The sequence below is a fragment of the Vulpes vulpes genome, chromosome 8 (assembly GCF_048418805.1).
Source record: "Vulpes vulpes isolate BD-2025 chromosome 8, VulVul3, whole genome shotgun sequence".
Classification (NCBI taxonomy): domain Eukaryota; kingdom Metazoa; phylum Chordata; class Mammalia; order Carnivora; family Canidae; genus Vulpes; species Vulpes vulpes.
This window is the reverse complement of record NC_132787.1, coordinates 62,046,047-62,060,530: the sequence shown is the minus strand read 5'-3', so window position 1 is coordinate 62,060,530 and position 14,484 is coordinate 62,046,047. Positions and strand designations below refer to the sequence as shown.

The window sequence follows — 14,484 nt, the reverse complement described above, 5'->3', positions numbered from 1 at the left end:
TTTTTTAAATTGTAGGTACCCTGCTATGACTGGGTACCCCTGGGGTTTTAATTTTTTTAATTTTTTATTTTATTTTTATTTATTTATTTATGATAGTCACAGAGAGAGAGAGAGAGAGAGGCAGAGACACAGGCGGAGGGAGAAGCAGGCTCCATGCACCAGGAGCCTGATGTGGGATTCGATCCCGGGTCTCCAGGATCGCGCCCTGGGCCAAAGGCAGGCGCCAAACCGCTGCGCCACCCAGGGATCCCTTGAGTTTCCATTTTGAAAATCTTTGGACTAAAACAATAAACTGCAGCAAAAAAAAATGCAGCAAAAAAAAAAAAAAAGAAAAAAAAAGAAAAAAGAAAGAAAGAAAAAGAAAAGAAAAAATTCTTTTGAGTAAATAACTAGAAATGGACTGCTAGCTCGTATGGTAACTGTGGTAAATGTACGTTTAACTTCATAGGAAGCTGCCAAACCATTGTTGAGAATAGCCCTACATCTGCAACGTTCCAGTTGCTCTATATCCTTACCAACATGTGGAATTGTCAAATTTAAATTTATTGCCAGATTTGTTTCAGCCTTCATAAAAAGTATGTCTTTATAGGTTTTCTATGTGTATAGCAGTGCATGCACATATAAAATATGTGAAATATTTTTGAACACTTGAGCAAATATTTGTTAAGTACTTACTGTGAGCAAGGCAGGTTTGCAAGTGTTTTACATGCATTAGCTCATCAAGATTAACTCAAAGCAACCCTACAAAGTAGATATTCTTCTTTTTTTTTTTTTTTTTAAGATTTTTTCCATTTTACAGATAAGGAAACAGAAGTTAAATCACACACACATGGTGCTGGCTAATGGTGGAGCCAGTGTATGATCCAGGTAAACTTATTTCCAGAACCCTTATTCTTAACCAGTTTGCATGCTGGTTGGGTAACAATCCCAAGATTACTCAGCTGGCAGAGGGCCTGAGCTCTCATGCTGGGTCCCCACATATCCCAAGGAAAGACATTGAGCCTTTGAGTTGGCTTACCGTGTTGGCAGCACTTCTCCACACATCTTCTCTGTATTGAGCACTGGCTTGCCTCACCCCAGGAGTGGATCCCTCTGGGAGGTAAAAGTCATGATAGAAAGCAGCACAAGGCCTTCTGGGCACCTGGACCTAGAACAATCCCAATGGGGTCTGGGAGAGTAGCCCAGTAATGTGAAAGGCGGGAATTACCCTGATATGTGGTTTCCTACTGGAACTCAGCCCCCTTTAAGGTCAAGGCTGCTGTACCCTGAGCTCTGTCTGGATTCTCCTAAGGAGTCATCAATGTGACTATATAAAAGTTTGGAAAAGCACCAAGCTAGAGAAACTACTTACCTAGCCTAGGTTATGTGTCTTTTTAGAAAGCTCTGGAATGGTGCAAAACTATATACAGTTGTAACATAAATCCCAACAAAAATGCCACCTGCTTGATGGAAAAGACCACAGAGGCCAGTGCTTAGCTCAAAGGATAGGTGCTAAGGGTGTGTTTGAGGCACGGTGAGAAATGGTGGAGAAAGACAGAAGGTCAGGAGGTACTTCAGGCTCCCCACATTACTACAAGTAGGCAGGGGTTTTGAGGATGGTTGGACAGCTATAGGGTGGTATGCCAGCTGTGCCAGGGGCCTATATTCTCCTTCCTCTCCAATCCATCCTCTTCTCATTCCCAGACCATTTCATTTCCTCTTCTCCTTGTGCCACATCTTTCTTGCATTTTGAATGGCCCCAATATTCTTGTATATCACTAAGCCCTTTTTGACTTGTTTCTCCTATCAGCAATTGACATGACAAAGCAACTTAACTATTTACTGGCCAGAAAATAAACAGTACAACTTTAATTTTGAAATATTTTTCAAATTTCACACGTCCCCTCCCCTCATCAAAGATTTGGTTAGGCTTCTCAGAAAGACTCACACCCCCCATCCCCTTGCTCCCTGGTCGGGGACTGTTTCCAGCACTACATGCTGGTCTTTTGGAAAGTTTTTGTCCATAGATCATCATCAAAGCCTGAAAACTCTGGAAGGTCCATTACTCATTGGTTCTTGCCCAGGCAGGTTGCTTAGTAAGGCCATCTACAGGGAAGCAATGAGAAATTAGAAGCAAAGAGGGGAGTTACCTGAGGTTGTCCCCCATGAACTGTGGCACTTCCAGGAGGGCCAGGTTCCCCTTCTGCTGGGCTCAGTCCATAGACCATGATTAGTGTCTACAGAGCACTGTTTCTCTCTCAGGGTCCTTGGCTGGTGCTCTGGGAGGGAGTATGGGGTGGCAGGCACCCAGCTGGAAGAGATCTGGACAGACCTGTTTTCCCGTGAGGGAGATAGGTTTGTGGAGACATGAAAAGGTGGTTCAGGAAACTGGAGATTCTTGAGATAGAAAGATCCTGGGCAGCTTGAGCCATCTGGTGACCTGGTTCTGAGAGGCATTTGCTGAGTCGATGGATAGACACATCTTGAGAGACTTTTGCAGCAATTTGTCACTTATAATTGACCAAGCTTTAAAAAGATTCCAACCCTTGTTTGTGTAATGAGGCGTAGGAAATTTTATTCACCATAATTTCTCTTAGGAAGAAGGCTGTCTTTGTCATAAGAACGTCTTGAGCAAGGCGTCAGAAGAGGGGGTTGGTCTGCTTGACAGAGGGGGAAGAATTGTGGTTTTCGATCCTGCCAAGAGAGGAGAGAGAAGGAAGGAGAGGGAGAAACAGTGGGAAGGAGAGCAAGCATCTGGGATGAGCTAAGAGGCCTGTGACTGGGGCTATCTTGAGACTGGTCATGCCTACTGGGTGGTGAAAGTTGTTGATGTGTTGTACCATTCTCCCCTCCACCATCATTCCTGGGAAGTTGCCAGTAAAGTCTGCTTGGTTCTTGAAATTTCTGCAAGAGTAGACTATTTAGGGGATGGATCTTGAGGAGCTGTGAGTCTCCTATCGTGGTGCAGTGTGTACAGGATCAGCCCCAGCTTTGGCTTTGCACCTAGGTCATGAAATTAGATCTAGATCTCTAAGGGCAAGGTTGTACCAGCTGACATCAAAGTTACTTTTAATTATGGGCTGAAGATGAAAGGAATTTGCTCTTCTAAATTCAATAATTATTTAAGGGAATGAATGGTTGACAGATTATCATCCTGAAGGTCAGGGAAAACTAACTGGAATATTAGTGTTAATAACATGAACTCAGTGTAGGATAGACTAGATAAGTAATTATATTGATGTTGGAAACCAGGGTTCTCACCATGAAATTAGGAGGATATAGATCCGGAGGAGGGGAAAGGACAAAGGATTACATGATATTATATTGAATTGGAAGTGTGGAATATGAACTCGTGGCACACACACACACACACACACACATTTATGTTTATAATTTCCCAGTTTCCTGGCTCTGCTCATTGAAAGGGCATAGAAGCAATGGTACCTGGTAACAGTGAACACATTTAGCACTCAGGTCTTGGTTTCTAAATACCACTACCTACTAAAAGAAACTGAAGCTTCTTGGAGAGGTGGCCAAATCCACATCTGGGACAGGGAGAGCTGCTACAGAAAGTAGGAGGGCACTCATGAAATGATGGAGACGCAGGAACTGGCTTGAAGGGACCCCCCCTCATGACATTTGGGGAAATTTGAACATTAAGAAGAATGAAAACAGTGGTTATAACACACTAAATAATCATAATAGTAATAATAAATCTGCAAGTCAATAATAACAATAACATGAAGGAGGAGGAGGAGAAGTCCATGAATCTGTAGTAATACTAATAATTACTAACTTTTAGTAATACTAAAAGTGTGGGAGAGGAAAGCTGGTCTTCATCGAAGAATGTCAGCTGATAAATGTAGAAGGAAAGAACCATTGTGTAATGCTCAATGAACTTACTGCCTCTGACCAGAATCATCAGTGGATGCTACTTGCATAGAGGAACGAGTTGTAGGGAAATGGGATATGCGTATGCTCTCAAGTAAGTCTCACTCTGAAGAGGAGTTAGCAAAGAGGACAAGTTACCTTTACAGTAAAGAGCTCAGAGGACACCACTTTAGCCAGGTGGCCAAACTTAGCATCACTAGTGAAAAAATCTGACATTATGTGCCTTCTGATGTGATATGATTCTTGCAGTAATCCCTAAATACTGGAATACATGAAAGGCTAAAGAAGAAAATAAAAACAACTCATAATCCCACCTGCCAGAAATTGTCACCATTGACATTTTGCTGTATGCATATTTGCAAAATTAGGATGATTTATATAATATGTGTGTGTATATACTCTTTATATAGAATATGTACAAAGAATCATATGATATATATGTTTGCATAACATATATGTATACATGATATATACTCTTTTTTCCATGTAGCATATCATGAGCATTTTTCCTTGTTATTAAAGGTTATTTCAAAATATATCTAATAACGACCTAGTAATCCATCATGTGATTATTCTGTAAAGTACTTAATAATTTTCTTTATTGTGACCCACTTGGGTGGTTTAAGTCTTTTGCCATTATAAATAATATTGCAATAAATATCCATGTATGTAAGTCTCCCCATATTTCTTTTTATTTTCTTTGCATAAATTCCTGGAAGTAGAATTTCTGAACATAAGACATTTTAAGGCTTTTGATATATATTCCCAAATTGCCCTGTAGATTATGCCAACCTGTAGCAAGATCATATCAGTTTATAATCTCAATAATAGTGAGTGATGATGTCCATTTATTTATTTTTATTTTTAAATTTTTCATCAACTAAATTTTTTTTTAAGTAGGCTCCATACTGGGCATGGAGCTCAACGTGGGGCTTAAACTCATGCCCTGAAATCAAAACCTGAGCTGAAATCAAGAGTCAGATGCTGGGCAGCCTGGGTGGCTCAGCGATTTAGTGCAGCCTTCTTCAGCCCAGGGCCTGATCCTGAAGACCTGGGATCAAGTCCCACATCAGGCTCCCTGCATGGAGCCTGCTTCTCCCTCTGCCTGTGTCTCTGCCTCTCTCTCTCTCTCTCTCTCAATCTGTATCTCTCATGAATAAATAAATGAAATCTTATAAAAAAAAAAAAAAAGAGATGCTTAACCAACTGAGCCACCCAGGTGCCCTTCAACTAAATACTTTTTAATTATAATGTTTCTCTACACTTTAAAAGAATTTCAGTATAGTTAATATACAGCATTAGTTTCAGGTGTACAATATAACAATTCAACAATTCTATACATTACTCAGTGTTCATCATGATAAATGTACTCTTAATCTCTTTGAGGATGTCCATTTAAATGCCTTCTAGATAGCATCGATATTCTAATTTTAAAATCTTTAATGGAATTTTTAATTAAAAAATAGCCAAATGTCAGTACCTTTATACATTTCAAGCTCTTGCGTATCTGTATGCATTTTTTGGCCTATTTATTACCCTGAACATTTCTTACTTGCTTTTTTCATTAATTTCCAAGTCTTCATAATTTTTAATTTTTTACTTATTTTTTATTTTTTAAAAAGATTTATTTATTTATTTTAGAGAGTGAAAGAGAGAGAGCCCGAGCAGGAGGGGCAGAGGGAAAGGGAAAGGGAGCGAGAATCCCTAGGAAGACTCCTTGCTAAGCACGGAGCCAGATGTGGAGCCCTGACCCTGGGCCCTGAGATCATGACCTGAGCCAAAACCAAGAGCCTAGATGCTTAATGGACTCTGGAACCCAGGCGCCCCCTTTATACTTTTTAAAAATCAAAATTTAAAGTCTATATAACTGTCCCTCTTAGATGCTTAAATCTAATACACAGGTGGCTTCCTATCTTTTGCTTTTCCAAGAAAAATAGTCTTGGACCTATCACTTTTCACTTCTGCTACACTTATTTTCTAGAATAAATTCCCCAGGGGTGCCTGGGTGGCTCCATGGGTTAAGTGTCTGTCTTTGGCTCACTCAGGTCAGAATCCTGGAGTCGTAGGATCATGACCCACCTCAGACTCCCTGCTCAGCTTGCTTTCTTTCTCTCTCTCAAAATAAATAAATAAAATCTTAAAAAAAAAAAAAAAAAAATTCCCCAGAGTAGGCTACCCAGGCTGGAGGGCTGATTGTTTCTAAAGTTTTTGAGCTAACCGGACAGATTTATTTTCTAAAGGGTTGGACCTTCTATTATGCTGCCAGACTTATATCTGTTTACCTCTCATGGGCCATCTGAAAGTGACCACAGGTCAGCCACAGGAAAGCAGAGCCTTTCCCCAGGTGCCCCTGGTTTCCCCTTCCCTTGGGCCTCCCTGAGGGTGCCTGGGGCCATGGGGAGCCAAGGACCTATCTCAGCACAGATGTTTAACCCTGTGGGTCCCAGGACTGCCAAGAGGAAACAAGAAGGGGCTTGGGAAGGCTAAGGGAAGACAAGAGAAGGGCTTGAGACTCTATCTGCCTATAAATCATCATCCCCAAGTGAATCATGTCCCAAGTCCTAGAGTTTAGAGCCACAATAAAAATGGTTCAGGCCATCATTGTGGCCAAGGTGAGAATGATGGTTCTGCCTTGGGCAGGCGCAAGACTGACCCAGGTGAGAACAGGTACTGAGCAATCAAGGCATGATGTGACATCAGCTGCTGCCCTCCCCTCCCCCTGCCTTCCATCAGCCATCCCTGCTTCATTCTCACGCACTCATCATTATCAGTTCATTCCCCACCCCCGCCCCGGCCCCTGATGCTGCCTTTTTTATTTTTATTCTTTTAAAGTTCTGCAAGCATTGAGACTCCCAAAGTCTCCCCTTTGCCTGAAGTGCCCGTGTTTGAATGCTTGTTTCTCTGTGTCAGGCTGGGCCTGGCTTTGAATGAGAGTAAAGAAGGCCCTTCCATTTCTTACCAGAGGTGCCCTGCCCCCCTAGCTCTGGGGGATGTAGGCATTGCTGTGAAATCACTGGGAGACCACCCTTCTTTCTATTACTGTTATGAGAACAAGAAGGTCTTCCATGCTGATGTTTTGTGGAAATGGCCCAGAACTGGAACTGAGGGGATTTGGGGTTTCTAGGTTTCCTTCTGCCTGCCCCTCTGTGACCCTGGGCATGGAGCCCTTCCTTTTTCTGGCCCCGATTATTTCAGAGAGGGGGTGGCCTAGATGGTTCTATGATAGATGCATACAAAGGGGTGTTCTTATCCATATCCTATGTGAATAGGGCATGGTCTCTTGTAATTCTGGGATTCTGTCAAACGAGCATCACCATCGAGCGACTTTGGTCTGTGGCTTTGGAACCTGGATTCCTAACCCTGACCATAGCCTTCACCTCTCCCCCAGCAGCCTCAATGACTCATTTTTGTTAAATCTCTCTTATGCATAGCCCCATATAAGAATGGACAGGGGTGAATGGGTCCTGTGGATCCGCAGATGTACCTGAAACCAGCACCCCCGTCACTGCACTGCACAATCTCTGTCAGATAACGGGGACACACAGGTGCTTAAGTGGTTGAGAACCTCAGAGAGATGCAAACCAAATAAATGCACTCTGACTATTCAGAGGCAAAGGAGAACATTTCTGGAAGATTCGTGGAGAAGATGGCACTGAGCCTGGAAGGATAGATGGAGATGGTCATAGACTGTTGGGGAGCAAGAGGGTCCTGATAAAGTGAACAGTATGAACCAGGTCAGGAGGTGGGAACCTGCAGGCACCACCCAGACAGGGAATGGTCCCTTTACCGGAAGTAGGGGTGAGTGCTACTCATCCTGTCAGGTGCTATCACTGCCAACATGTATTTAATGTATTAAATATTATTATAATACATTTTTATATCATTTTGACATCCTCTCTTAGCCAAGCAGGGATTCCATACGGTCTGAATTTAGTTTGAGGGTGGGCTATGGTGCCCCTCTCCCCACAAAAAAGATTAGTTTTGTTTTTGATGACTCTTTCCCCAGCTTTCCTTTTTGTGTCCTGCTCTCTCTGACCACCACCCTAACACCCCATGCCTGCCCCTCTGCTTCCTCCTACCTCTCAGGACTTTGGGGCAGGACCCTTGGATCCAAATTTCTCCTCTTTTCAAATTATCTGCCCTGGAGCAGACCTTCCAGGTGCCAGTGTTTCCAGAAGGACCTTCTGGAGACCATGCCCCTATCAAATACAAGTAGACAACCTCAAGGTGACATTCTGGCAGGTGAGCTAGAGGCAGGCAAGCCAATGAGGGAGTCTGAGAAGCAACCTGGGCCAACCCTTCCCCTGGCCCAGGGCTCTAGAGAAGGGCCTGCAGCCTTTCATCGGCAACTAGCTCCTAGCTGCCTTTGCATTCAGGGCCTGGCTGCCTCTTTGTTCCTAGTTGAAAAGACTTCCTGCAAAGTTCACCCGGCCACAGACCTCCAGCTTTCCCCAGCCCTCAAGTGCCCAGGGCTCCTCTTCAAGCATCACAAGGCATGGGGGTGAGAGGAGGGTTTAAAGCAGGAAAACCCTCCTCCCATTCCTCAGGGCTCCCCAGTAATGTCCCCATTCTCTGCCACGAAGAGCCCAGCCCTGAGAACAGTGAGGCCGGGGCGAGCTCTTAAAGCAAGTGTGTCCTGGGGCTTTGGCTGCCCCACAGGGGACCTGAGCCCCAGCCCCTCAGCTTCTGACTGAGGGGCCTGGCTGAGCATTGGGATGGCAGAGCAACAGAAAAGCACGTTCTAGCTTCTTCCAGTCCTAATTTCTCAGACTTGTCTTCAGGAACTTTGGATTTAGTTCTCCCTCAACCCATGCCAAGATCAGAGCTCTTTGGAACTCATTCTTGTGGCAGGAGGCCTCCCTTTGATGACTGTGTCAAATGAGATGGAGTTTGGCCAGGTTGTTATAGGAACTCGGGAGAATCCCTGGAGTGGGAAAATAATGAGAACATGCGGCCATTCACCATTCAGCGCTGGAAAGTAGAGCATTCATTGTCCCGTGGCAGAGGCTGCGGCGTGGGAGGAAGCTGGCCTGGGGTGGGGAGCTTGCCTCGTCCCAGGAGGCTTTCAGAGGGGTGGGGGGCACCCAGCAAGAGTCTGACTAAATTCTGGGTACAAACACTAAACTTTTCACTTTCCAGCCATGTGACCTTACGCAAGTTAAAACAAACAATCAACATGATCCCATTTTGTTGAAAAACAAATGCATTAAATCCGGAAGGAAAATCATCCTCAGTCTTTTTAAACCATCCTCACTTTTGCGGTAGTTAACTCAGTGGCGTGTTTATGAGTGATTTAAAATTACCTTTTGTGCTTATCTATTTTTTTCCGACATTTTCTCTAAACGGCATGGGTTAAGTGCCCTCTTTACATCACCCCCCCTGCGCGCCCCCCACAACACACACAAATATCCCACCAAGCTATTTCCAATTTGGAAAGAGATTCTGGGGAGACACTCTGGAATTTTGGAGTTGATATGCATACATTTGAAAGGGGGAGGGGCAGTACTTCCCAGCAGTCAGGCTGCTCCTACGTGAGAAGTTTCCCTGCTCCTTGATGCCCTGGATTAGACCAGTGTTGGTCACAGGTACTTCACAGACAGGCCTGACGGGTCAGCTGGTCTGGCTGGCTGGTCTGGACTGGCAGTGAGTCCTGCTCTTGCAGTACAGGAAGTGGCTGTTCATTTCCCATCCTACGGGACTGTTCATCAGCTGGCTCAGCAAACACCCTGGATGCCCCACTGGATGCCCCACTGGATGCCCTTCCTGGTGCTGCATCCTGCTTTCAGACCAAGGGGCTTCTGTTGAGGTCTTTGCATTTCTATCCTCAGCTAGCCTTGTCCTTCTATTAAAAGGGGAACAAAAAAAAGGAGGAGATCATGGGGACGCGGCAGCTTCACTGGGTTTCTTTGCCCATTCTGGACAACCCTGATGTCTGAGTCCCTTGTCTAACCTTGACATAGGCTGGCTTCTATGACTGTTCTCTGTTTCTTGTTAATTTTCTGAGGTATAGCCTGCATATGGTAAAATGCACAAATCCTAAGTTAATGGCTTAATACATTTTGACTTCTGTTTTTTTTTTTTTAAGATTTTATTTATTTATGAGAGACACACACAGAGAGGCAGAGACACAGGCAGAGGGAGAAGCAGGCTCCATGTAGTGAGCCTGATGCGGGACTCGATCCCAGGACATTGGGATCATACCCTGAGTCAAAGGCAGGCCCTCAACCACAGATCCACCCAGGTGTCCCTGACTTTTGTTTATACCCACGTAACCACCACTCAGATGAAGACATTGAACATTTCCATTACCTTGAAGGGTTCCCTCATGTATTTCCAAATCAGCACCCTGCCCCCTTACAAAAGTAACACTGTCATGACCTGCACCAGGTTAGTTAGATTAGCTTGCCTGTTTTTTAAATCTATACATACTCTTTGGCATCAGACTTCATTATGGGTATCAGCCTTTCATTGCCGTATAACAAATTGTAGTGGCTTAAAACAATACTCTGTTCACTGATCTTCAGTTTGAGCAGGGCTTGGAAGGGTTGGCCCATTGCTATTCTGTGTAGCATCTGCTAGGGCAGTTTGATGGGGGACTGGAAAGTCCATTTCAAAATGGATCACTTGCATGGTGGGTGAGTTGCTGCTCAGTTGTAGCCATGAGCCAGGGCCTCAAACCTGTCCAGGTGAGTCTCTTCATATGCAGCTTGGCCTTCCTCACAATATGATGGCTGAGTTCCGAGTGACTATCCCAAGAGAACAAGGTGGAAGTACAGGGCATTTTTATGACACAGCCTCAGAGGTCACATAGCCTCACTTCAGCTGTACTCTGCCCAGGATCAGCAGGAGGACACATGGACTCTACTTCTTGATGGGGCTGTGGGAAGGTTCTAGAAGAGAATGGGGCATGGAAGATATTAGAGCGTCCTTCTCTGGAAAATATGTTTTGCTACATTCTGTCTGAGAGATTCATCCATGTTGTAAACTGTGTTTGTAGTTTGCTTTTTAAATTGTTGTGTAACTTCCATTGTGTACATATACTATAATTTACCTGTGCATTCTAGTATTAACATTTGGATTGTTTGCAATTTGGGGCTTTTTGAGTAGTGAAGCTATGAATAATTCTTATACAAATATTTTGGTAGACAAAGGCTGCCTTCTATTGCCTTGCTGTCTCTTTAGCTTTTAAGATTTTACAGATGAGGGGATCCCTGGGTGGCTCAGCGATTTAGCGCCTGCCTTTGGCCCAGGGCATGATCCTGGGGTCCTAGGATCGAGTCCTGAATCAGGCTCCCTGCATGGAGTCTGCTTCTCCCTCTGCCTGTGTCTCTGTGTCTCTCATGGAAAAAAAAAAAAAAAAAAAGATTTTACAGATGATACAATTCTAGCCTCTTTTTTTCCTCTCTCTTTCCACACCAGTTACTATAGCCATATGCACTTTAGTATGTAAATCTCTGCTAGTGTTTTAAAAATGTTGAAAAGAAATTATATGAGTATTACATAAATATGTTATCTTTATAAAAACTTTCAATATTACAATTAAGATTAAATTTCCTCCTGACACCCCTTTTCAAATCTGGAGCTGTTCCTCCTACCCCAGTGTAACTCCTGTCACTAGTTTGGTGGGTCTCCTTCTAGAGCTTTTTTGGTGGATTTACACATATAAATATTCTCATAGAAAATATTGTTTTCTATGTGTGTGTGGGCTTTGTTTGTTTGGTATAATGAATGGCATCATACGGCTCTGCAATTCATTTTCTCACTCAAAAAAATATGTTGGAGATGGAATCACATACAGATCTACTTCACTTTTTAAACTGCCTAATAATGTTCCATGGTATTATCAGAATACTGTCATGTAGCCATTTCCCCATGGAAGGACACTTAAATTGTATCCTTCCTTATTGTTTGCAAAGGAGAGAGTTGCAGGAGTCTTGGATCTGTGCCCCTCAATGTCTTTTTTCTTTCTCCTGTAGAGACGTCTCAGAGAAGCTGTGCAGCTGCTGGAGGACTACAAGCATGGGACCCTGCACCCAGGTGTCACCAATGAACAGGTAATTCTGCTGGAGGTAGGGGGTGGGGAGGAAGGTGGCAAAGCTACATCCCCTTCCCTGTAGCCAGAACCACTCTCTTTCCTTCATTATCCACTTCTGCTACTACATAGCTGTGTGGACTTCCGGCTTTTTGGAGGAGACTTTGAACTCTCCCTCATACCCTGAGCCTCATGGGAAGCATGGATGCTGATAAGGCAAGAGAGGCACAAATGCCATAATTTCCTGGAGCTGATATGTATATATATTCTCAACTCACATTCAGTGATGTCAGAGTGGTAGCTTGAAATCAGCCATGTAGAAGTATTTTACACCATGGAAATTGGCAAATGCTATAAACCAGGACTTTCTTCCCAAAAGAACTAATTTTTAAACATTTACTAGCATACCACTACTCAAAAGTTCAGGATAAGGATGGGAAAGACAAGGGAGTATGGTGGGGATTAGGCTAGGACACTGATTTTATTTTTTAAAATATCAATTAGGACTTTGAACTAGAGCTAAGTGAAATGTTAATGGTTGTTTTTGGGCTGGAGGAAAGGTAGAGGGATGCACTATAGGGCTACTTTAATTATTATAGGGACACATGGTTAACATGTCAAAGTTTTTCTTTTTCAAAATCTTAAAAATTAATTTCACACTTTTTTTTTTCAAAGTAATATGTATGCAGGGGCACCCGGTGGCTCAGTCAGTTTAGCATCTGCCTTCAACTCAGGTCATGACCTCAGGGTCCTGGGATGGAGCCCATGGTGGGTTTCTCCCTCTCTCTCTGCCACTTCCCCTGCTTGTGCTCTCTTGCTCACTCTGTCTCTCTCAAATAAATAAAGGCTTTAAAAAAAAAAAAAACCCTCCAAAACAAAGTAATATATGTGCATAGTTCAAAAAGTCAAATAGTACTAAAATACCAGAAGGAAAAATAGTATGCTGCTCCCATCCCCCTTCAATTCCCATTCCTTTTCTCTAGAAACAAGTACTTTTAGTTATTTCTTCAGATAGGAATCTATGACAAACTAATATGCTTACCTATAGTCCTATTTTTCAACTTGTTCTTTTGTATTCAGCTGGATTCAGCTCTCTTGTTATTTACCCCCATAAAAAATCACATGTCTCTCCCCCATCCTCATCACTCTCCCAAAATAGTTGTCATGGATTTGAGGGTTTGTGGATATTCAGTATTCACAATGATATAAATAGGATTTACTGTTTTTTGTTTTCTCTCGTTTAATTTTATATTTTACCTGGAATTAATGATTCCCTGAGTTTTTCACATTGGCATGGTTTTCTTTATACCTTCTTGACCTCTTACTATATCCTAGCAGCATTTTGATACTTTTAGTGCCTCCTTTCAATCTGAAGACCCCTGTCCTTCAGTTCCATTTTTTTCCCCTTGAAATTTTCCCTCCTCCAGCTCTAGGTCTTCCTGTTGGTGTACACTTTCATTTTGGTGGAATACCTCTTTCAGTAGCTTTCTAAAAAAAAGTAAATGTAAAGAAATTTTTTTTAAAGATTTATTTGTTTATTCATGAGAGACACAGAGAGAGACAGAGACATAGCAGAGGGAGAAGCAGCCTCCCTGTGGGGAGCCTGATGCAGGACTTGATCCTGGAACCCCAGGATCATGCCCTGAGCCAAAGGCGAATGCTCAATAGCTGAGCCACCCAGGTGTCCCTGTGGGAAGAAAATTTTGAGTTCTTTTAAGTCTGAAAATTTTAATTCTGCATTGTCTTTTTTTTTTTTTTTTTTAGGGCTTTTTGTTGGTGGGGGTGGGGTGGGATAAAGAGAGAATCTTAAGCAGGTTCCATGCCAAACACAGAGCCCAATGTGGGGCTTGATCCCAATGACCCTGATAGGACCTGGGCAGAAATCAAGAGCCAGATTCCAACCAACTGAGCTACCCAAGTGCCCCTACACTTAGTCTTAACTGACAGTTTGGCTGAGAAGAAAATCCTAGGCTTACAGACATTTTTTTTTAACAATTTAGAAGACCTTGTTTTACTGTCTTCTCAGTATTGGAAAATGTATTCTCATTGTCAGCTGTTGGAAATCTGATATATTTAATTTCTGATTCTTTGTAAGTAACTCATTTTCCCTCTTTGGAAATGTTTAATATGTTTTCTATTATATTTATTTTTGAAATTCCACAATGCCTTCTCTTAAAATTTATTATTTTGGGTTCCTGGCAACTCCTTTCAATCTGAAGACTCCTACTCTCAATTCTGGCAAATTTTCTTTTACTGTTTCTTTGATAATTTCCTCTTATTCTGGGACTCCTATTTGTCAAATATTTGACATCCTAGATTGACACTTATATTTTTTTCTCTTCTATCACTTTGTCCTTCTCTGTGGCTTTGCAGGAAATGTCCTTTAGTTTATTTTCAACATATCGATGGAAATTTTAACTTCAGCTACTATAATTTTAATTTCTAAGAGCTTTTTGATTCTTTTTAAAATTCTTCTTAATAGAATTCTTTTCCTGTTTGCAAATACAGTAACCATCTCATCTCTCTGCATTCTGGAAGCCAAGTAGGGGAAGGAGGCTGGATTCCCAATAGTTGCTTTGCAG

The 14,484-nt window shown here is 42.7% G+C and overlaps 1 protein-coding gene across 14 annotated transcripts in view; it reads left to right on the top strand.

The window, feature by feature from the left end:
* SFXN5 (sideroflexin 5) overlaps window positions 1-14,484 on the top strand; it is a 122,423-nt gene that overhangs the window by 12,136 nt on the left and 95,803 nt on the right. For all 14 annotated transcript variants that reach the window (XR_012003090.1, XR_012003092.1, XR_012003089.1 and 11 more), the window contains one exon: window positions 11,847-11,924. Coding sequence is in view for 8 of the 14 variants with exons in the window: in XM_025994553.2 (XP_025850338.1) it covers window positions 11,847-11,924 (78 nt within the window). In the remaining 6 variants the exon portion in view is untranslated. The remainder of the gene's footprint in view (window positions 1-11,846; window positions 11,925-14,484) is intronic.